At 35.3% G+C, this 22526-nt stretch overlaps 1 protein-coding gene and 1 long non-coding RNA gene across 3 annotated transcripts; both read left to right on the top strand.

Annotated features, from left to right (window-relative positions):
• Positions 1-206: 206 nt before the first annotated feature.
• Positions 207-6039, top strand: LOC103933794 (transcription factor AS1). 2 transcript variants are annotated; one of them, XM_048573818.1, is made up of 2 exons: positions 207-505; positions 4656-6039. In XM_048573818.1, the coding sequence occupies exon 2, from the start codon at positions 4749-4751 to the stop codon at positions 5808-5810; it is 1062 nt and encodes a 353-aa protein (XP_048429775.1). In that variant the 5' UTR covers positions 207-505; positions 4656-4748; the 3' UTR covers positions 5811-6039. The 2 variants fall into 2 exon arrangements, with proteins under 2 accessions (XP_048429775.1, XP_009341753.1); XM_009343478.3 differs by having other exon boundaries at positions 231-505; positions 4693-6039.
• Positions 6040-19071: 13032 nt separating this feature from the next.
• Positions 19072-21599, top strand: LOC125472416. Its single transcript, XR_007254360.1, has 2 exons — positions 19072-19947; positions 20981-21599. It is a non-coding gene; the product is annotated as an uncharacterized LOC125472416 (long non-coding RNA).
• Positions 21600-22526: the final 927 nt, after the last annotated feature.

Raw genomic sequence — 22526 nt, 5'->3', positions numbered from 1 at the left:
GCTGGCGATGGTTGTGGTGGAGCTCAGCAGTAAAAACCTTGCTTTTCTTTTCTTTTTTCAATTTTTTCAAATTTAATTGTGTTATTTTAGGGAAATTAAATTTCCTAAATATGATAAAAATAAAAAGGACGTCTTGGGCTGCTCTTGCCTCCTTGGCTCTCCATTCGCGTGCCCCTCTTTTACGCTCTCTGTCAGATTTCTCCCCTCCTCTTCGTCTCATTCCATCTCTCTCTCTCTCTCTCTCTCTCTCTACACACTATAAGTCTAGTCTCTTCTGTCCTTTTTTCTTCACTTCTCTCTCTAGCCAGGGATTTTTTCTCTCTCTAGGGTTGTTTTTGGAGTTTACGCGCTCTCTCTCTCTTCCCTTTTTCTCTGTCTGCTACATAAACACAGAAAGATCACATCTTTCTCTGTTTTATCATCCTCCCAATTCTCTCCGTTATCAGTTTTGGGCGGAGATGCGTCGTGGACGAAGGTTGGTTCCGTCGTACACTTAAGCAGATATGTAAGTCCCTCTCTCTCATCCTCCTAATTTCCACATTTCGTATAACTGTGCAAATATTTAAGAGAAAAAAGCAAAAAGTTTCGTACTTTATAGCTTAAAAGTTCTGATTTTCACCAATTCTACAATTTGGGTTGTGGGTTTATGGGGAAAAACATAATCTTTTTTCAAAACAAGATTTTGGGTTGTTCTTAGTTTTTGTCTGCAATTCCAGTCTCTGTTTTCTGCGGATAAAAATCTGCTGTATTAGAGTGATTTAGTGACGATTGGTTTGCATGGTTGGTTGTTGATTATAATTTACTAATTTCTATGCGTGTTGCCTCAATTCTGATATTGATTGTTGTTCTTTGTTTTGTTAATTAGTTTAATGGTGTCGGTGAAAGTCAATGTGTGGTAAGATCTTATAATCTTTAGAGATGAAATTTTCATGTGAGTAAATTTGAAAAAAACCCCATAACCCCACAAACCAAATTGCAGAGTAAGAGATGATAAAAACATTTAAGCTATAAAGTACGGAATTTTTTACCTTTTTCTCAACTATGATAGTAAATTAGAAAAAAATTACACTCGGACAATTATAAGTTTTGCTGCTCTAAGTGATAATTAGTTGTCAAGTTAATTTGGTGTCATTCTTCCACAGTAACGTCAATCGTTTTTGAAGTGTTTTTCTCGAAAATGTGATATTCCAAGGCTTGGTGTCTCTCTAGCATTACTCATTGTTAAATCATGGCGGTTGGTTGGCCTATTTATTTGGTTCTTAATTGGTTGATCATTGACAATTTTTGGTTTATTAGTGGGCCATTAATTAAGGATTGGAGCATATTTATAAACATATTGGTAATCTGGCAGTGTTCTGTCACTTTTGAGTGTTTTTGGTTGTTGCGATTTTGGAAAGAAAAAATAATGTACCATAAGATCAAAATTGGATTGCTAAGAAGGTCTATCCGCAGCCCAAACGTGAATATCAGTTTTATTGTCCACAATCGGGTGTCTCGAATTAATTTCTTTATCCTAAGATGAACTTCTGAGCGTTTGTTGGTGAGATCAGTTTTCGTTTTTCACCTTGTTTGGTGATCCTCGATTGAATTACTGTACCTAAAATCAATAAGTTGCCTCGATTAATTTCAGTATATGCTGTTTTTTTGTTTAATGTAAGGGCATGTTTGGTACTCTACTTGAATCTAATTTTTTAAACTCAAAAACAATTTTCAAGTTTTAGACCTTAAAAACGTATTTGGTAGGACGATTTTAAAAAATTGAATTCAAGACTAACTCAAAAATATAGCCTATTCTCTAAAAATATAAAAAATGAGTTTTTAGAGTTTTTAAACTTAAATTCATTCATTTCTTTTTCTCTCCCTCCTCCCTTCTTACTCCAAATCTCTCTCTCTCTTCTGTTTTTTTTTTTACATTTTCGTCTCTCCTCCAATCCGTTTTCTTCATTCTCTCAGTTCTTTTTCTCACTCCTCTTCTTTTCTATCTCGTCCTATCCTCCTCTCTTCTTTCTATATCCTTCAATCATTTCTTACTTTCTTTCCCCCTCTCTTCTCTTTCTCATTCTCTTGCGACCCCCTCTTTTTAGATCTCTTTGTTTAGTTTAAGTCGTAAAATTTAAAAAATTTTAAATCGCAACCAATCAAGTTTTTGAGTCTTAAAAAAAATTATTTGCAAGAAATGTTTTGAAAAATAATAAAAATTTTCAAATAGGATACCAAACAAATCCTAATATTTTTACCTTTGTTGTGAGAAAGGTAACTTTAGTTTATATATAGGGGAGTAACTTCCGCACTTCCTTTTGACCTTATGCACTCCCTTCTTTCGTTATGGTTCTTTCTTTTTGGTCATTTTGATAGGGATTTTACCATCTACTAAAGTAGGGATAAAAACACTTAAAAATACTTGCAAGAGAACAAGGTTTTCGTAGTATAGCAGCTCAAGTAAGGTCGTTTTTTGCAGGGATAGAATGAATAATTTGTATTTAAACTAATTCTTAATTAACTATTTGAAAACAAAGTTTAGAAGAGGTTGATTTAATGACCTAAAATATTAAAAACGAACTTAATTAAAAACAATTAAATAAATTGACAAAGTAAAGAGAACAAAGGAAAACGTTTTTGAAAACCAAATTGTATAAGGCCTAGGGTTCTGCTGTTCCTTTAATAATCCTGTGTAGATTTACCAATTACTTATGAATACCCATGCAACTTTGAAGGTTAGGTTTTCCTTATGCATATTCTACTTGTGGCATTCAAGTTAGAACGTATATTAAATATGCAATCCGTCGGTGACATTCAGATCAAATATAAATGTGCATTACTCATTACGCTTTGTGAAATTCCGACCGAATTGCATCCGATTACTTATCTAAACATCATAAACAATTAAATAAAAACTACATATTCGTGCTAAGGCTCAAGACATTACCCTAGCAAATAAAAATTAGCTACTAACAATCATAAAACACAAGGAATTTTATTGAAATAGAAAAAGGATAGAAAACACCTTAAAAATACAAAGCGTCAAAAGCCAGCTAAATTCTCCACGTACGTTCCCCTTCTTATTTATACTACTAGAAAATAAAATCCTACCTTGAAAAGGTCTTAGAATAAAACTAGGAAACATAATTAAATGATAAAACAGAAAATAAAAGGTTTCTTATTTGTACTATAATTCGGAGTTTTCAGAAAATTAGTCTTTTGACTGACCAAATCAACTCCGATTTGGTCCCAAAAGGTCTCTTTTTAAAGCTGAAAATGTCCCCTACAAATCCTTAGAAGGAATCTTCCTCAAAATATGTCATCTTGACCTTCAAAATACCCAAAACGTCCAGAAACGTCAATCTGGAAAGCTGCGCGCTGGACCTTTATTTCATTGCCATGGTCAAAAATTTGGAATTTTGATACAATCATCTTGAAAGACTCACGAACATCCTTAAATTGGAATCACTCCAAAATTTATCCATTTGGTCATGTTTTGCTCCAGAGGAAGTCGAATGTCCTATGTTGAAAATATAAAACAAAATATCAAAATTCTACCAAAATAATTACCAAAATATACTAAAAATAGGTTAAAATATGTAATATGAAATCGGTTAAAATATGTAATATGAAATCGAGTCATCACATTTAATGAAACGGATCAAAGAAACTTAAGGAACAAAATTAAGGGGTGAGTGCAAGAGGTACAATGGAGAGTATGGAAATCACATCCTATATAAAATTAATTCATCATATTATACTGGCTATTCTGAGTCATTACATATACCCTGAAGTAGGGAGTATATAAGTTTATATTTTAATAAATACCTATTAATTATTAATTACCAAATTAAAAATAAATAATAGATATGTAAATAACTGAATTATTCAAACATTGTGAAATATATAATGTGCTTGTTTGTTATCTTCCGTTTACTGTATATAAGTACACCAGTTAATAAGTACAATGTAAATTAAATTATGGAAATAATTGAATTATTCATCTCGAAATATATCATGTTATAGTTTGTCATCGTCCCTTTTCCTGTCTAAAGTTAATAAGTTTGTATGTAAAGGATTTCTTACAAAGAGCTGCCCTGTTCTCAACTTTTTTTATACGCGTGCCAGACCCGATATGCTCTCTAAGTTTAATGATTTGGCTGAAAAATAGCCATTGTGTTCGTTGTATGCCAATTGGAATATATTTTACCAGTTTTCGGGATTAAGCATTTCTCCTTTTGTTCATCAAAACTCTAGCAGAATCCTAGTCAAATCCAGCATTACTTGTCAGTTTGTTATTTTGCTGATGTCTCGACTGTTGAACTACAATGAGAATGCTCATCTTCTTAAATTTTTGCCGTTTCTGTATTTGGCTATTAGCGGTTGAATGGCTGGTGAAGGCACCAGGAATTTATGGAGGTTCCTTTATTTTCTTGTCTTAAATGCATGCATGGGCGATGAAATTGTTATCCTGGTTTTAAAACGAGCATTCAACTGGTGGCCGCAATTTCATTCCATTAAAGGAAATTTACCGTTTGATGCACATATTAGCCTCATTGTTTCTGTCATCTGGTAGCTGTATCTGCTTCTTTTGGTTTTCATGGTCTTAGCTAGTTAGTTCCTTCCTATCCAGCTGTTTAATTCCTTTTGGACATTGACATATCATAAAATCACAGTAGGAGATCAACTAATATAATGGCGTCTGGATCCCAGATACACTATGAAGAGTTTTGGTTTGAGGCAATGGACAATTGTGCGTGCTCCTGGAGATGAAGGAGAGACAGCGTTGGGGTGCTGAAGAGGACGCTTTGTTACGTGCATATGTGAAGCAATATGGACCAAGGGAGTGGAACCTTGTATCGCAGCGCATGAACACACCCCTAGACAGGGATGCTAAATCTTGCTTAGAAAGGTGGAAGAATTATCTCAAACCCGGCATTAAGAAAGGATCCCTAACTGAAGAGGAGCAGCGCCTTGTCATTCGTCTTCAAGCCAAACACGGTAATAAGTGGAAGAAAATTGCTGCTGAAGTCCCTGGTCGTACGGCTAAGAGATTGGGCAAGTGGTGGGAAGTGTTCAAAGAGAAGCAGCAAAGAGAACAGAAGAACAAGAAGATAACTGACCCTATTGTAGAGGGTAAATACGATAGAATACTTGAAACTTTTGCCGAGAAGTTGGTGAAGGAGCGTGCGCCAACCTATCTCATGGCTACTTCAAACGGGGCCTATCTTCATACGGAAACATCTTCTCCAGCGCCAACGATTCTTCCTCCTTGGCTTTCTAATTCCAATGTGTCCCCCAATGTGAGGCCACCATCTCCTTCTGTTACCCTGAGTCTGTCCCCGACAGTGGCACCCTCTCCGCCAATCCCTTGGCTGCAGCAGGATCGAGGATCAGATGGTAGTTTTGTTGTGGGAAATTTGCCACATCATGGTGTAGTTCCCGCTTGTGGGGAGAACCTAGTGATATCTGAGTTGGTGGAGTGCTCCAGAGAGTTGGAGGAAGTGCACCGTGCTTGGGCAGCGCATAAGAAGGAAGCTTCGTGGAGGTTAAGAAGGGTGGAGTTGCAACTGGATTCGGAGAAGGCTTGTCGGAGGACGGAGAAGATGGAAGAGATTGAAGCCAAGGTGAAGGCTCTAAGGGAAGAACAGAAGGCTGCTCTAGACAGGATCGAAGCAGAATACAGGGAACAGTTAGCAGGGCTAAGGAGAGATGCAGAAGCAAAGGAGCAGAAGTTGGCTGAGCAATGGGCCGCAAAGCATTTGCGTCTCTCCAAGTTTCTCGAGCAGATGGGAGGCAGACCAAGGATTGTCGAGCCTAATGGCCGGTGAGAAATATGTGTATTGCATGGTCATTGTAGACGCATGAGGTCCGAATTTCTATTTCTACTTCTGTTTTTTGTTTTGTTTCTTTTCTTGCTTTTGATCTCGTGTGCATGCTGATCTGAAATGCTGTCATAGGTGTTTAATTACTTATACCGTCTGGCTATTGGCCTGGACCGAATGACTGTATTATCTTTTTGCAGCTCTTACAATTATATGTTTACCTGTTTCTGGAAAACTTATGCTTCCGTATTTGAAACCTACTGAAAAATGATCTAACTCTTTGTTTCAAACTAATCTGACTACGAGGAAGGGGATTCGAACTCTTTGTATTACAAGTACTAGTCCAATCTGGCATTGAGTATCCTTTTTGGGGCTCTAAACTGAGTAGGTTTCCACAAGTGACAGTTGCAAATGTTTGGACTCCACAGAGTCTGGCCTGGCGTGGAGTCTTACTCTTCTTTTGAATGTCCAATTAGAGGAGGGTTTTGATATATCTGAAGCTTGAATGGACATACAATTGCATCAATGATATTGAGGAATGTTAACGTTTTGTATGCAATCACCTAAAAAGTTCACATACATAACGACGGATAACCATTCATGCAATCACTATTGCTCTCTTAGTCATCATGTCGTGCATGGAATCGCATAATTAATAAAGTTACATACATTAACGGTTGAGAACCATCAATGTAAATCGATAAAAAAAAGCTTTCCTATATTGGGAATATATACAATCACTCCTGCTGTCCCTTAGCCATCACGTCGTGCATGTAATCGCTAAATAAACCAACAAACATTAACAACTAAGCATCATGTGAACCCGCAAAAAAATCTTTCCAACGTTGGGAGTATAATATCACTATTGCTCTCACGTCATTCATGAAATCACTTAATAAACTTAAATACATTATATAATCGCTATTGCTCTCTCAATAATCACGTTGTGCTTGAAATCATTTAATAAACCCACAAACATTAAGAATCGCTATTGCTCTCTCAGCCATCACGTCGTGCATGAAATAACTTAATAAACCCACTAACATTAACGACTAATAACCATCCACGTAAATATGCAACAAAAAACTTTCACATGTAGAGAATATAATGCGAGCTAATGTCTAATGTACACTTCATAAGACCATAGAACAATCAGCAGCAATTATAATGCCTCAGGTTCCTGTTTGGTTTCTGTTAATGCTGATGCACCTCTCAACTGCCTTGCCTTTGGTGATCACTTTCTTATATAAGAATGATACGGAAATGAATTATGAATTCAGTGAATAGTAAACGAAATATTTATACAGTGCCGAAGCTAGAATTTTATAATTGGAGGGGCCGAAATATAAAACACAAAGCTTAAATATATAATCATGTTGGCATATCAATTACAAGATTTTACCAGATGGACTTTGACTTCCATAATAGCAATTTGACTTCCATAATCACACAATTAAAATTCAAATACAAAAGAAGAAGATTATCTTGCACTGAAAACTCTGGCATTTCACATTCGACTAGACACGTAAAATTACATAGGTGTCTTAATGAGAAAATTACTCTTTCATTTCATCAATTAATAAAGTTACACAGTGATGTATATATATACTAGTGACTCACTAGTATTAGCCAACTAGCAAATTACATCTTTATCCAACTAATCACTCACAAATTACAACCATAACTTCCTTATAACAACTTCTAACAAACTTAACTGTTTACAGTTTTACCCTGATTATCCCCCCCCCTCAAACCTAACTGAGGTAGCCGAAGAGAGAGTTTGTCCCTAAGAAGATGAAATCTGTGCTTGGACAGTTCCTTGGTGCAGATATCTGCAACCTGATCTTGAGTGCACACAAACAGAGCTGGAACTTGATTAGCAAGCACCTGTTCCCAAATGTAATGATAATCAATCTCCACATGCTTAGTTCGAGCATGGAAGATTGGATTTCTAGCCAATGAAATGGTAGAAATATTGTCACACCAAATTTGAGGAGAAGACGGAAGAACAAGATCAACATCAACTAGGAGCTTGCATATCCATGTCAATTCAGCTGCAATGTTGGCCAATGATTGATATTCAGCTTCTATCGAGGATCGAGCCAATGCAGGCTGTTTCTTAGCACTCCAACTTATAAGTGAGTCTCCCAAATAGACACAAAACGCCCCAGTAGATCGTTGATCAATACTGCAACCTGCCCAATCGGCATCAGACAAAGTAGTGAGAGTAAGAGATTTAGCACATTTTGGAAACCATAATCCAAAAGATAGAGTGCCCCTTAGATATCTGAGAATGCATTTGACTGCCTGAAAGCAAGCTTGTCTCGGGTTGTGCATAAATTGACAAACCAAATTGACAACATAAGATAGATCAAGCTGTGTCCATTTAAGTATTGCAAATCACCAACCAAAGACCTATATTCCTCAGGTTTATCAAGCAGAGAAGATTCATGATCCAATTTGGTTGTACTAAGTGGAGTAACACAAGGTTTGGAACCTTTCCATATGTGCCTTGGAGAGAAGATCAAGAATGTAGTTGTTCTGAGAGAAAAGTATACCAGATGATGACCTCTTGACTTCAATACCAAGGAAATAATGAAGAGGACCAAGATCTTTGATAGGGAATAATGAACTGAGCTGAGAAATAATGGCTTGACAGAGTTGAGCATTGGGTCCAGTAACAATAATATCATTAACGTAGACCAAAATGAAAACCAATGCAGGATCCTTCTTTACAAATAATGAATGATCATTTGATGAACCTGAAAAACCCAGAGACTTCAAGGCAGTGGTTAACTTGTCATACCAGGCCCTAGGGGCTTGCTTGACTCATTACCAATGGCATTACAAGTAAAAAGCTGATGACTGATTACCCTTTTAGTGTTTTTAGGCCAAAGAAAAAACTACAGCAACTAGGCCAAATTGCCTATAAAAGGAAGAAAAGATATTGAAGACAAGGACACTCAACCAATCAAACAAACAAACATACAAACTCTGCTTTCGAGCCATATTTGCATCTAAAAGCTAAAATCGTCCCAGATTTAGTCATTTTAGCTAATAGTTCTTTAGAAAAGCTATCTCTTGTCTGGTATAAAAGCTTTGCTACCTCCCTTAGTGGTGTAGTATTGATTCCCTTGTGTAAACTTATTTAGCATCCATCCTTTTTTAGCATACAACCCCTGTAAACTCAAAGAGAAGTGGTTGCAAGAGGTTCAACCTTGCCAGACAAAGTGAAATCTTGCCTGAGTCTCTTTGTTTGTTCTCTAAATTAGTAGATCTATTGCTTAATGTACTTTTCAGTATGTATTCAAGTCATTTCCACCTGTTTTTCTATTTTGAGAGTCCCATTTTCATTTGGATCTGGTTAGCTTAATGGATATATTCATTAAGAGCAATTTGGAACTAAACAAATGATTTAAGGGGTTCTGGACTCCCTCCATTTGAACATACAAGATCATGAACTAAAAGTCCTTGTTTACAAGGCAAGAAAAAGAACTTAATGTGGACTTAACTCATCCACGACAATTTTTTGATAACATGAAGTCTAAGTAACCTGGGGTGCAGGTAATTGACTTAAAACATACTTTTTCTACATCTACTATATTGAGATAGTAGTGGCACGCCTAAACATTTAGTTAGTTTTGATTGTGAGCCTCAAGGCCTATGGCTAAGGCCCCACAAAGGCACATTTCAGAACTAACTTTAAGCTCTTATTGCAGCATACAAGGCAAGCAAGAGCCCGACTACCAAATACATACATCAAAGTGCTAATCCCTTGGAGAACTGTGCAGAGGTCCAAGGAGCCTTCTCCAAGTGAAATAGTTGCCCGAATAGGGTTTTTCTTAGCTTAAGCCCTTGATTTTAAAGTTTTCAAAAGCTTGGGTTTCAAAATTAATTTTGTTCTTATCAAATTGATTGGGATGTTTTCTCAATCAATTTGATAAATGCATGTACATTAAGCATGGAGATGTTTTGAAAAAAAAAAAAAAAATTTTATTTCAGGCCTTCATTTATGTTAAGTTTTGTCAATTAGGAAAGTTTACTGGCCGATAAAATTAAAAAAATATGTTAAACAATATATGGCTCAATTTTCAATTATGAGTCTTGTGTTTGGTGAGTTGGGGACATCGTTATTGTTGTTCCTTTCGTCAATTATGAAATTAAGTTGGTGGTCAAGTCACAAATTAAAGGAAAAGTATTCGACAATATCTGGTTCAAAATTTTGTTCTGATTAGCATTTTAAGATTTGGTGGCATTTCTATTATTGAATTTTTTTTTTTTGTATGAGTTTTTTCTTGCTTAATCACTTGATTTTAATTTTTTGAAAAACTTGGTTTTCAAAATTAATTATGTCCTCGTCAAATTGATTGAGGTGTTTTCTTTCAACTACATTTCCAAAGTTGACATATATTATTTCACTAACACACAAATGCAAAGCAATTTCTTTCAACTAACTGTATGCTTCATACATTTCCAAACTTGACAGATAATTTTCACTAACACACAAATGCAAAGTCAATTTCTTTCAACTACATTAACTGTCAAAATATATTGGGATCTTCAAACCAAACACTTCTTCATATGCACTATCACATCACATGTAAGCATATATTTATATAAAGGGTTTTTATCACAAATGGTCCCTGAAATTGACCCTCACCATCAAGATGGTCCCTGAAATTGAAAATCAATCAATGTAGTCCCTGAAAATAGGTGAATGTGGTCCTTCCGTCACAATTATGTTAAAGATTCCGTTAAGTGCTGATGTGGCACATAAATAAGTCCCATAAGTCTTTTTTTTTCCCTCACAAATGATCCTTAAAATTGACCTGCAACATTAAAATGATCCCTAAAATTGACATGCGACATCAAAATGGTCTCTGAAATTGAAAATTGATCAATGTAGTCCCATAAGTAAGTGTCCCAAATCTTCAAAGTAGGTCCTACCATAAGAAAAAAATTTCATTGCTCAAAAGGTGTTTAGACAACTTTTTTAATTAATTATTATTAAACTCACATCAGCACATAACAATTTTTTTTTTTTTTACAGAATTGTGGCGGAATGATCATGTTGATTTGCAACACCTATTTTCAAGGATTACATTAACTGATTTTCAATTTTAGGGACCATTTGTGATAAAAATTCGTAAATCTTGTGAGGCCCATTTTTGTGCCACATTAGTCATGAACATAATTTTTAACATAATTTGACGGAAGGACCACGTTGATTTGCGACACCTATTTTCAGGGACTATATTGATTGATTTTCAATTTCAGGTATCATCTTGATGGTAAGGGTCAATTTCAGGGACCATTTGTGATAAAAACCCATATATAAAAGAGTAATGTCTTGGACCAATCATTCTTCACTTGATCATGAACCATGGTATCTCACACTTACGAGCTCCATCCACATTCTTAGTATTAATGAAGACCCATGTTATGGTTTTAGTCGCAGTATCAGTAGACATTAGCTTAGAGTGCCTTGTGTGGCTGCTGGCCTTGAGATTCCAACCACTTCTTACCAGCTTAAGCTCTCGAATTAGAGCGCAGCACCTCCTTGGTGGTGCTGCTTTGGTTTGGGCATGCAAATCTGATGGTGGCTCTGTTTGGCCTTCTTGTCGGTGGTTGCATTTGGAACTTTTGCCACGAGCGGTTCATTGTTACTGCTCTACTGGATTTGTGGATGTGGCAGCTGGACCCATCTTGTGCTGTGGCACCACTATGGTCCTTGCCTGAGGGTCTTATCCTTCCATTGGATGGTATCCATTTTGTGGTTCCCTTCTCGGATTAGTTTATTTTAGCCTAGTTTAGTTTAATTTAGGTTAGTTTAGTTTTGAGCTAGTCCATTGTCTCGCATAATGAGTGTTGTGACCACGCTGCAATGATGGTTGTATTTGGTTTTCGCTTTGAGTGTTGTATTATTCGGTCTCGTCTACTAATGATGACTTTTGTGGTCCAGTTCCCGTGGTGACTTTATGTGGCTGCACTATTTGGCGGTGATTGTTAGCAAAAAAAAAAAAAAGTTCTAGCATAAAAAAAATATTTCTGCTTCATTTGTGTCGCATAAGAACTATCTTTTGCTTCTTTTATGTGAGAAATAAAAAAGGGTGTTTGGATAGCACATCCCTTTCCATGTAAATCGTTGAGTCGTGCCAATCAGCTCTTGTTGATCCCACTTCTTCGCTGACTTCATTTTTTTCCTCTAGATTGGGGCACATCGTGTGATTAATCAGCTCGCATCCTTCACATTCTGCATTTACGCATCTGAAACTTTTCTCTCCCTCGTGCTAATATTGTCCTTTTCTTATGCTTTATAAAACCAAGACATATGGTATACTGAACAAAAAATCAAACTGTATATATAAAATATATATTATGGTGGGGTCCGGGGAAAGAATAGGAAAGGTGTTTCACTATATTTCTGACCAAGAATCGGACCTATACTAAACAAAATCAACTGTATATATAATTTATCGTTCTAACTCACTTTGTCATCCGAGCTTGCCCGTCCATGTTTTGGATATTTCTCATACATCATAAATCTTTACCTCGACAATCAATCTCATCGCACAAAAGTTTGATTTTTTATGTCTGTAATACTACTAAATTGTAATACTAAGTAGCCAGTGAGTTATACTTTTACGAATAAACCAACTAAAAATAGAAAAGAACCTAGTAGAATTTTAAATCTATACGTTCTCATTAAGGCTCTAGTAGAATTTAGATTTGATAGGATTTAGGAGGATTTAAGACTCTTGTAAAATTCATATATGGATTTTAAAGAATTTGAATGGACTTGGTTTGTAGATTTTGATGGATTGTGGTGGATTTTCATATAATTTTTTTTATTGAAAAAAAAAAAAGAAAAATCTTTTCCCCTTGCCCTATTGTACTCGATAGCCACTTTAACCCCTCCCTTTTTGGGTCCCCTATCACACCATCACGGCTCCATCTCTTTCTCAATTGATAGATCAACATAACTTTGGTGAGCTTTTGAGCACTACACCACTAGCAACCATCACCACAGACTGCTCTTTTGCCACAGACATACGATGTGGTACTTCAATAGTGCTTGTAGTACCACAGACATTAAAAAATTAGAATTGTAAGAGAGTATTATTAACCAAAATCCTAAATCGATCATGTCCTTCGATGATCATACATGCCCAATTAAGGTCTAAGGGTCATAATAATACAGGAAACTAGCATCAGAAACTGTTACCTGAACCCTTGCACACCTTGCAGTCAACCAAGCCTATCTCTAGCTTCCTTTTTCCATTGTTGCAAAATACACAAATGATGTTTAGATCCGTGTATATTACATGCAGTACCGAAATTTTTATTTGCAGCATTGTGATCCTATTCCTATATATGATATATCCTTGAATGCTTCAAACTAATATTCTGTAGAGTAGGGATCAACGATGTTGAACACTATATTAGGTTTTAATCGTTGAGCATCAATGTGATTCTCCTCTGACTCGAGAACTCATAAAAAAAAAAAAAAAAATCTAGCTCAAACTGTGTACAATACTATGAAATGCTTACAAAAAGAGATTCCACCAAAGTATATGGTGGTTACCTGTGTGTGGCTGAGGTTGATAGAGATTTGTGGACTACCTAGATGGAAAAAGATTTGAAATCCTAAGGGGTGAGGTTGAATTCTTTTTTGTCTTGGTTATATATATTTCTTGTTCTCAAATGCCACAAAATCCACAACTTATTGAAATCCTCTAAAATCTTAATTTTTTTTAATACACTTAGATTTGGATAGACTTTAAAATCTCTAATAAAATCTCAATGGACTACACTTAGATTTGCATGGATTCTAAAATCTTTTAAAATCTTTTAACTGACTACATTAAGATTTTAAAGTCTTTTAAAATCCTCTCAAATCCGAGTTTGACTAAATCTCATGCATCAAGACCATCAAACCATGAGACGGGGATACATCAGGGTTATCCCAACGTCCTCCAAGTTAGGTCACATCCTTTGATTAATCAGCTCGCATTCAATGGGTCTTCAATTGCTACGTTGTCTTCTGATGAGCTAGTTCTCTCACATGGAAAAGACATTTTGGACAAGAGATATAGAGAGAGACAAGGAGAGGGAGAAAGTACATCATGAAGAGAGTAGAAGCGGCAAAGAAGACGAGACATTGCACACAAATGTAGAGAAGAACAAAACCTAGCTCTATATATATATATATATAGCAAAGAAAGAACATGTATAGAAGACGTGTACAATGAACATGGATGCGTTTTGAATAAAAAAGGAATTAAACGGGAGCCACTTGCTTTAGCTAGGAAAGTTGATACGCGGGTAAAAACAATTAGGAAAACTTTAATGCAATATCTGGCTCAAATTTTCAAATAATATCCCAAAAGTTCATTCAAATTTCCTTTATTCCAGTTGTCATGACTTCAGATATTTTAGAGTTTCTGGCATTATCGTCGTTAAGCTTGTACTCTATTGGTTGTTTCTTAGCTCAATCGCTTAGTTTTAATTTTTATTTTTTCAAGAACTTTGGTTTTCAAAATTAATATTATTCTTATGAATTAACAATAAAATCAGAGTTTCTCAAAATTTAATGTGCGAGATTAATTACCAACATAATCATGATTTCTAAAAATATAAACACAAATTGTTGTCACTGTTACCGCATCATCTCCTTGGGATTATACGCTAAAAAATATGGTGTGGTAGGGATGATCAATACATACGGCATTACTTACCTTAGGGGTCGCCTTGTTCATGTTAAGAAACAAATACCACAAAACATTTTAATTGCAATTCCAAATCATAATTAAGCATGCTCAATCGATCAAATCAAAACCACCGTGAGAAAATCACCCGAACGCACCAACATTTCTCAGTGATAGATAAAAATAAAACAATTACCTATGCCATAAACTGGCATGATACAAACACATGATATTGCACACAAGGAAAATGTCTGAACTACAATAAGTCATTACTACATATATACGTGTGGCACGTTCGAAGAAATCTAAAACCACTCCCACATCCAATTTCATCATAATGGTCGACACCAAATATTTAGCAACACGGTTTTGTTGGAAAATAGAGTTCCATATCGATATATGAAAAATAATATATAACTTAAATGTGGAATATTCACTTCTAATATTATCAAAACCTTTAACAAAACTCAACACGTAGTAATAGGTAGTTAAGTTGGGATTATATTGGTGATGTTGGTGGTTGACCATGATGGCCTAAAAAGTTTATTATTGTATCAAAGGAGGTTATTCTTTCGACTGTCCTCGGCTTGATTTATTGCTCTTTCATTTCACATTCGACTAGACACGTAAAATTACATAGGTGTCTTAATGAGAAAATTACTCTTTCATTTCATCAATTAATAAAGTTACACAGTGATGTATATATATACTAGTGACTCACTAGTATTGGCCAACAAGCAAATTACATCTTTATCCAACTAATCACTAACTAATTACAAACTACCATAACTTCCTTGTAACAACTTCTAACAAACTTAACTATTTACAGTTTTACCCTTATTATCCCCCCCTCAAACCTAACTGAGGTAGCCGAAGAGAGAGTTTGTCCCTAAGAAGATGAAATCTGTGCTTGGACAGTGCCTTGGTGCAGATATCTGCAACCTGATCTTGAGTGCACACAAACAGAGCTTGAACTTGATTAGCAAGCACCTGTTCCCAAATGTAATGATAATCAATCTCCACATGCTTAGTTCGAGCATGGAAGATTGGATTTCTAGCCAATGAAATGGCAGAAATATTGTCACACCAAATTTGAGGAGAAGACAGAAGAACAAGACCAACATCAACTAAGAGCTTGCATCAGAAACTGTTACCTGAACCCTTGCACACCTTGCAGTCAACCAAGCCTATATCTCTAGCTTCCTTTTTCCATTGTTGCAAAATACACATATGATGTTTAGATCCGTGTAAATTACATGCAGTATCGAAATTTTCATTTGCAACATTGTGATCCTATTCCTATATATGATATATCCTTGAATGCTTCAAACTAATATTCTGTAGAGTAGGGATCAACGATGTTGAACACTACATTAGGTTTTAATTGTTGAGCATCAATGTGATTCTCCTCTGACTCGAGAACTCATAAAAAAAAAAAAAAAAAAATCTAGCTCAAACTGTGTACAATACTGTGAAATGCTTACAAAAAGAGATTCCACCAAAGTATATGGTGGTTACCTGTGTGTGGCTGAGGTTGATAGAGATTTGTGGACTACCTAGATGGAAAAAGATTTGAAATCCTAGGGGGTGAGGTTGGATTCTTTTTTGTCTTGGTTATATATATTTCTTGTTCTCAAATGCCACAAAATCCACAACTTATTGAAATCCTCTAAAATCTTAATTTTTTTTTAACACACTTAGATTTGGATAGACTTTAAAATCTCTAATAAAATCTCAATGGACTACAATTAGATTTGCATGGATTCTAAAATCTTTTAAAATCTTTTAACTGACTACATTAGGATTTTAAAGTCTTTTAAAATCCTTTCAAATCCGAGTTTGACTAAATCTCATGCATCAAGACCATCAAACCATGAGACGGGGATACATCAGGGTTATCCCAACGTCCTCCAAGTTAGGGCACATCCTTTGATTAATCAGCTCGCATTCAATGGGTCTTCAATAGCTACGTTGTCTTCTGATGAGCTAGTTCTCTCACATGGGAAAGACATTTTGGACAAGAGATCTAGAGAGAGACAAGGAGAGGGAGAAAGTACATCATGAAGAGAGTAGAAGCGGCAAAGAAGACGAGACATTGCACACAAATGTAGAGAAGAACAAAACCTAGCTCTATACATATATATATATATATAGCAAAGACAGAACATGCATAGAAGACGTGTACAATGAACATGGATGCGTTTTGAATAAAAAAGGAATTAAACGGGAGCCACTTGCTTTAGCTAGGAAAGTTGATACGCGGGTAAAAACAATTAGGAAAACTTTAATGCAATATCTGGCTCAAATTTTCAAATAATATCCCAAAAGTTCATTCAAATTTCCTTTATTCCAGTTGTCATGACTTCAGATATTTTGGATTTTCTGGCATTATCGTCGTTAAGCTTGTACTCTATTGGTTGTTTCTTAGCTCAATCGCTTAGTTTTAATTTTTTTTTTTTCAAGACCTTTGGTTTTCAAAATTAATATTATTCTTATGAATTAACAACAAAATCAGAGTTTGTCAAAATTTAATGTGCGAGATTAATTACCAACATAATCATGATTTCTAAAAATAAAAACACAAATTGTTGTCACTGTTACCGCATCATCTCCTTGGGATTATATGCATAGAAAATATGGTGTCGTAGGGATGATCAATACATACGGCATTACTTACCTTTGGGGTCGCCTTGTTCATGATAAGAAACAAATACCACAAAACATTTTAATTGCAATTCCAAATCATAATTAAGCATGTTCAATCGATCAAATCAAAATCAGCGTGAGAAAATCACCCGAACGCACCAACATTTCTCAATGATAGATAAAAAATAGAACAATTACCTATGCCATAAACTGGCACGATACAAACACATGATATTGCACACAAGGAAAATGTCTGAACTACAATAAGTCATTACTACATATATACGTGTGGCACGTTCGAAGAAATCTAAAACCACTCCCACATCTAATTTCATCATAATGGTCGACACCAAATATTTAGCAACACGGTTTTGTTGGAAAATAGAGTTCCATATCGATATATGAAAAATAATATATAACTTAAATGTGGAATATTCACTTCTAATATTATCAAAGCCTTTAACAAAACTCAACACGTAGTATAGGTAGTTAAGTTGGGATTATATTGGTGATGTTGGTGGTTGACCATGATGGCCTAAAAAGTTTATTATGGTATCAAAGTAGGTTATTCTTCCGATTGTCCTGAGCTTGATTTATTGGACTTGAACTTGTATCCTTAAAATGTGCTTTTGAAAGGTTGCGCTAATTCCAACTTAAAAGTACCAATGGGCCTTTGAAGAGTTCCAATGGCTCTAGTGAATGAATGAATTGTTGGGTTTCCGATGTGGGAATTGGTTTCCCATGTGACCCATATGGGGCCAAGCATGAGGTGTGTTGGAGATAGGGTCGGCCTGAGCATTCATAGGCCCTGTGTAAAACTTAGACGAAAACCCTTCATTTTTGTGATGATGTATTTTCTTTATTATTTTTCTAACTTTGTTATCTATAAAATAGAAGTGCAAAAAAATAAGCTTGCTTGAGTGGATAAGAGTGTTTCTATCTTCAAAAAGGTATCGAGTTTGAAGCATGTTCATGTAAATTTATCTGCTTAAGAAGTTTATAAATTTTCAAAAATTAAAAATAGCGAAGCAGGATCACGAGTTGAACCCAACACCATGCATAAAAAGGTACAAAGCCTAAACCACTAGCACTGGAAGAGTACTTTGGTACCATCTTGCAAACTTTAATATGTGCCCCACATGGATCTGTGTGCATGTAAAGAAAAAAATATTTTATTTGAACCCGTATGACCTCATCCTACAACCAACGTAAACTTTAAATGTGAGTTGTCTTTTTTATCCTATTAATTACAATCAAGTACAAGGTAAAATGAACATTAAAACTAAAATTTATCAATAAACTCACATAATAATCAAACCTTACTATCAAAGATGATTAATGATGGAGAAACGAAACATCCACAAAAGAAGGATTTGAAACTTGAACATCATTAGTAACCTTAACAACAGTCAACACAGAAGACTAATCTTACAAGTTTCAAAATGCATCAAACGATGTATAATTTAGATACCAATGAAGCACTTAAAATTCCTTCCCAAGCATGAAGAATCATATATACCACAAAAACTCTCTTCATAAACTGTATATCTCCATTTAGAGTTACCACATGACTATCATACAACAGAACCTATTGTCATAAGCTGAAGAATACAGTGATTTGTTAACAGAGCTCACATCCTCGCTCACCATATATGTTCCTTCTACCCTTAAACATGCATAAGCAAAACTACGATAAACAATATCTCCTGAGATCATATTCTTTTTGGACAATATCCTAGATACTAAAACCCAGTTTTCGGGGGGCATTGTTGATGACCAGTGCAATGACCATTTTGCCCCTCTCTTTCCTCCTTTATGGTCTGCTTTGTACAGTAAAAATACGGTTTTGCCCATTGGATGCACGTGTCGACCATCGCTTTGCAACGCGTGCTCCCTCCACTTTTCTTCTCCCCTTTTCCTTTCCGTTTCCATTTTTCTTTCTTACAGTTCTCTGCTTCTCTTGCTTTGGACCGTCTTTTCTTTGCTTTCCAGCCTTGCTATCTTTCGCTCCAAACGCCGCGTCCTCTTTGTCTCTAACCTTGCGATCTTTCTGTCACAAATTACTAAGGGTGTTTTGTTGTGGAAAAACTAATCAGCCAATACAAGTTTCTTCGGTTGTTTACTTGGATTCGACAAAACTTTTACCTACAAAAGCTAGCTTTTCCTGGTGAATTTTATGGTTTTATCAAATATAGTTCTTTCATTTTCTTTGCTGTGATTTTGCATTTGCGGATGGGTTTTCTGTTCAAAATTTCTGTTTTGTGATTTTAGAGGTTTTGTTGCTGTCCTCAGATCCTGCATGTGGGTGTTCGATTCAACTGCGTATGGGTGTGTAGTTTGGTTTTGTTTTCAGTTTTAGGGGAGCCTGATTTTTGTTTTTTTTGGGCCTTTTGTGTGCGGGTTTGGAAGCCATATGTGTTGTAGGTGAGTGGTTTCAGCTTTTCCCTTTGGGGCTTTTGCAGAACCAAATTTTATATTTTTGTGTGTGTCTTTATTTTTGGCAGCTCTAATACTATGTATTGCCATGGTTAATTCTTTTAAGTGCAGTCTGGGCATGATCTTTCTTTAGATCATCGTCACTTCTATTGAACTCAGGTAGGTTCTATAACACCAGTATATGAGTTGTTATTTTGGATTTGTGTTAATTTGAACGAAACCTTAACTGTTTGGTTTTGCGGAGAGTTATGGCAATTTGTGGAGGCTTTGCCGGCTAAAGCGAATTTTGCGTTTGGTTCCCTCCGGTGAAAAATCTAAGATTTGGCAAGAGATGGAAGGCTGTTGTTGGTTGCGTATGCTCTCCCTGCTTCCACTTCTTCCTTATTGTATATGTATTTCTTATTTGAATAAGTGGGTTTGTGCTTTTTTTTTTCTAGTTTCATTTGTGTGATTTTATTTCAATCGATAATATCTTTAAGAAGGCAGGAGTGCTGGTTGGAACCCCCAGTCCCACAAAAGGGCTCGATGTTAGTTAGAGGGGGTATTTCTATTTAAAGCACTCTTCTCTTCTTCCTCTGTCCGATGTGTAGAAATTTTCAGGTCGACGGGCCGAGGGTCCACTCCAACAACACCGATACTGTCCCCACTTAACCACCTGCACAATCCTCAAGTGTGGGATTTTATCACAAAAGATCTTGATATTAGTTAGAGAGGGGTATTTCTATTTAAATCACTCTTCTCTTCTCCCTCTGTCCGATGTGGGACTGGGGGTTCCAACAGTGCTTTGATCAATTACTTCTTGATTTTGAGTGATTTCATTTAGAGGGATACCTTAAAAATTGAGAAGGCAGATGAGCTTTCATCATTTGTTTATTGGAAATTGATAATATACGCATTTCTTATGTGAAATAAGTGGGGTTGTGTTTTCCTTTTTTCCTGATTAACTTCTTAGATTTTCAAAATATACTTTACTGCCGACACATGTTTTTCAACTAACCTGCTCAATTAGATTCACCGTATAAAACTAATGTTAAAGTTATGATACATGCACCGAATCAGCCAAAGAGGCACTTATTTACACAGTGTTGTCTTTCTTTTGACATACTGCTCAAATACAATTCTGCATCGCTATTGTACTAATTGGTTGTGTTACCAAATTACTGTAAGTATTTGATCATTGAAATTTCTGATTTAATTAAGTGGTCTTTTATTTTCTTGAAATCTTAGTTGCCTTGAAGTAAATTAAAGGCATTGTGTGATTTAGTTCTCTTCATTCAATGATTAGTACTACTGTATTTTGTCGATTGACTAATTGAAAATTTTCACTAGGAAACAATTGGTCTTCTTTTAATGATTTTTATTTTGTTGTGAACATTTATGCTACAGGAGGTAAGATGCAACCATTCTCAAGTTGTTGGCTTTTCAACCGGTGGATTTGCGACCACCACCACCATGAGGAAAATGCATCTCATATAGGTTGCTCGCAAGCATATTGAAACCTACAAATATCCAGCTTGGTGGGCGTTCTCCTATATTACAGTTCGGGTTTTGATTTCTAATCTTGAAAGTGAAACTTAAAATGTGGGTTTGTGGTATAGGAGCAATGTTGAAATAGAAACATTGTGTCAAGGGAAGGGAGAATTGGCACTAGACATGATTGGGTACTTAAAGACTATACCACAGGTGAAGTCATTAGAGGAGCGACAAGGTGTGTATTATTTTTTTATTTTTGTTATTCTGAATTTTTAAGATATAATTATAGAAACTACTGATATTTTTTTGCTCTAAAGGTTGGTCTTCTTCCGGATTAAAGTACTTTTTCTTACTGACATGATCTATATGGATTGCACAATTCAAAAAACTTCACTCGGAAAAATAATGTATATCTATTTTCTGCTTAAAAGTTTTAACATTTATATTCCACTTTGTTAGTGGTTTGAGAATTGAAAGATGTGTATCGATGCGGATTGTAAAGTTTATTATTTTTTTAAAATTTTTGTTTATATCTAAATGTTTCAACAAGTGGAACACGGTTTAAAATTGAAAAAACCAAGAAACTGGTGTCTTCTACAAATTGTAGAAGTGCTACTCTTGCTTAGGCTTATTTCAATTTCTCTGTACTTTTTCAATTTGTATAAATTGTTGTTGTTAATCTATCTTTCCTCATATTTATAGATTAGTAACTAAGATGCAATTAGGGCAAAACTAGGTAATAACTTGCATATAATTGTTTATAAAATATTTATGATTATTTCATAGATTTGTGCCCACTTGCGTTCTTTTCTTTTTCCTTTTTTGAAAATCTATGGAAAAATAGTGCATTTGTTTTTTGCTTAAAAATTTCAAGATTTATACCCAACTTTCTTTGTGGTTTGGCTGTTGAAAGATATGTATCGATCCAGGTTGTTAACTTTAAATATTTTTATTTTTAGCTTAAAACTTTTAAAATTGAAGTGAGACATGTTATACACCAATAAGTGGTTTAGCTCTCCCAGCACGAACCTTCTTGTTCTTTACTATCTTTATATTTTTAGGATCAGTGTAAAAACACACAAGTGATTTTATACCCCGACATTCGCAACACTTGAAACCAACCACTTCACAAATCTTTGACTCGTCAAGCTCAACATCTTCACAATGGTACCAATTTACATCACCCCAAACATAATCCATTTTAGACACTGATGTTGGATTTATCCAATATAAATCAATCTTTAAGTGGTCTACTACATGTAATAGGAATGTCATATTGGAGAATATGTTGATTGTGATTTGATCTCTTAAAGATATCAATCCTATATAAGGTGTCTTATATTGGAAATAGGATTGATGGAATCCTTAATTGAATATGATTATAATACTTGATGTGGAGGTTAAGAAAGTATGTTTGGGTTTCCTTTATGGATGAAAACCCTAGCTTTTGGCCTATATA

Source organism: the organism of the source record quoted next, unplaced genomic scaffold (genome assembly GCF_019419815.1).
Source record: "Pyrus x bretschneideri cultivar Hongxiangsu unplaced genomic scaffold, Pyrus_bretschneideri_v1 Contig11, whole genome shotgun sequence".
Lineage (NCBI taxonomy): Eukaryota > Viridiplantae > Streptophyta > Magnoliopsida > Rosales > Rosaceae > Pyrus > Pyrus x bretschneideri.
The sequence above is the reverse complement of the archived record's forward strand: the minus strand, read 5'-3'. Positions and strand labels throughout refer to the sequence as shown.

Bases quoted from the DNA above. Each gene is read 5' to 3' on its own strand.
- LOC103933794 (XM_048573818.1), top strand. From the start codon at position 4,749: ATGAAGGAGAGACAGCGTTGGGGTGCTGAAGAGGACGCTTTGTTACGT.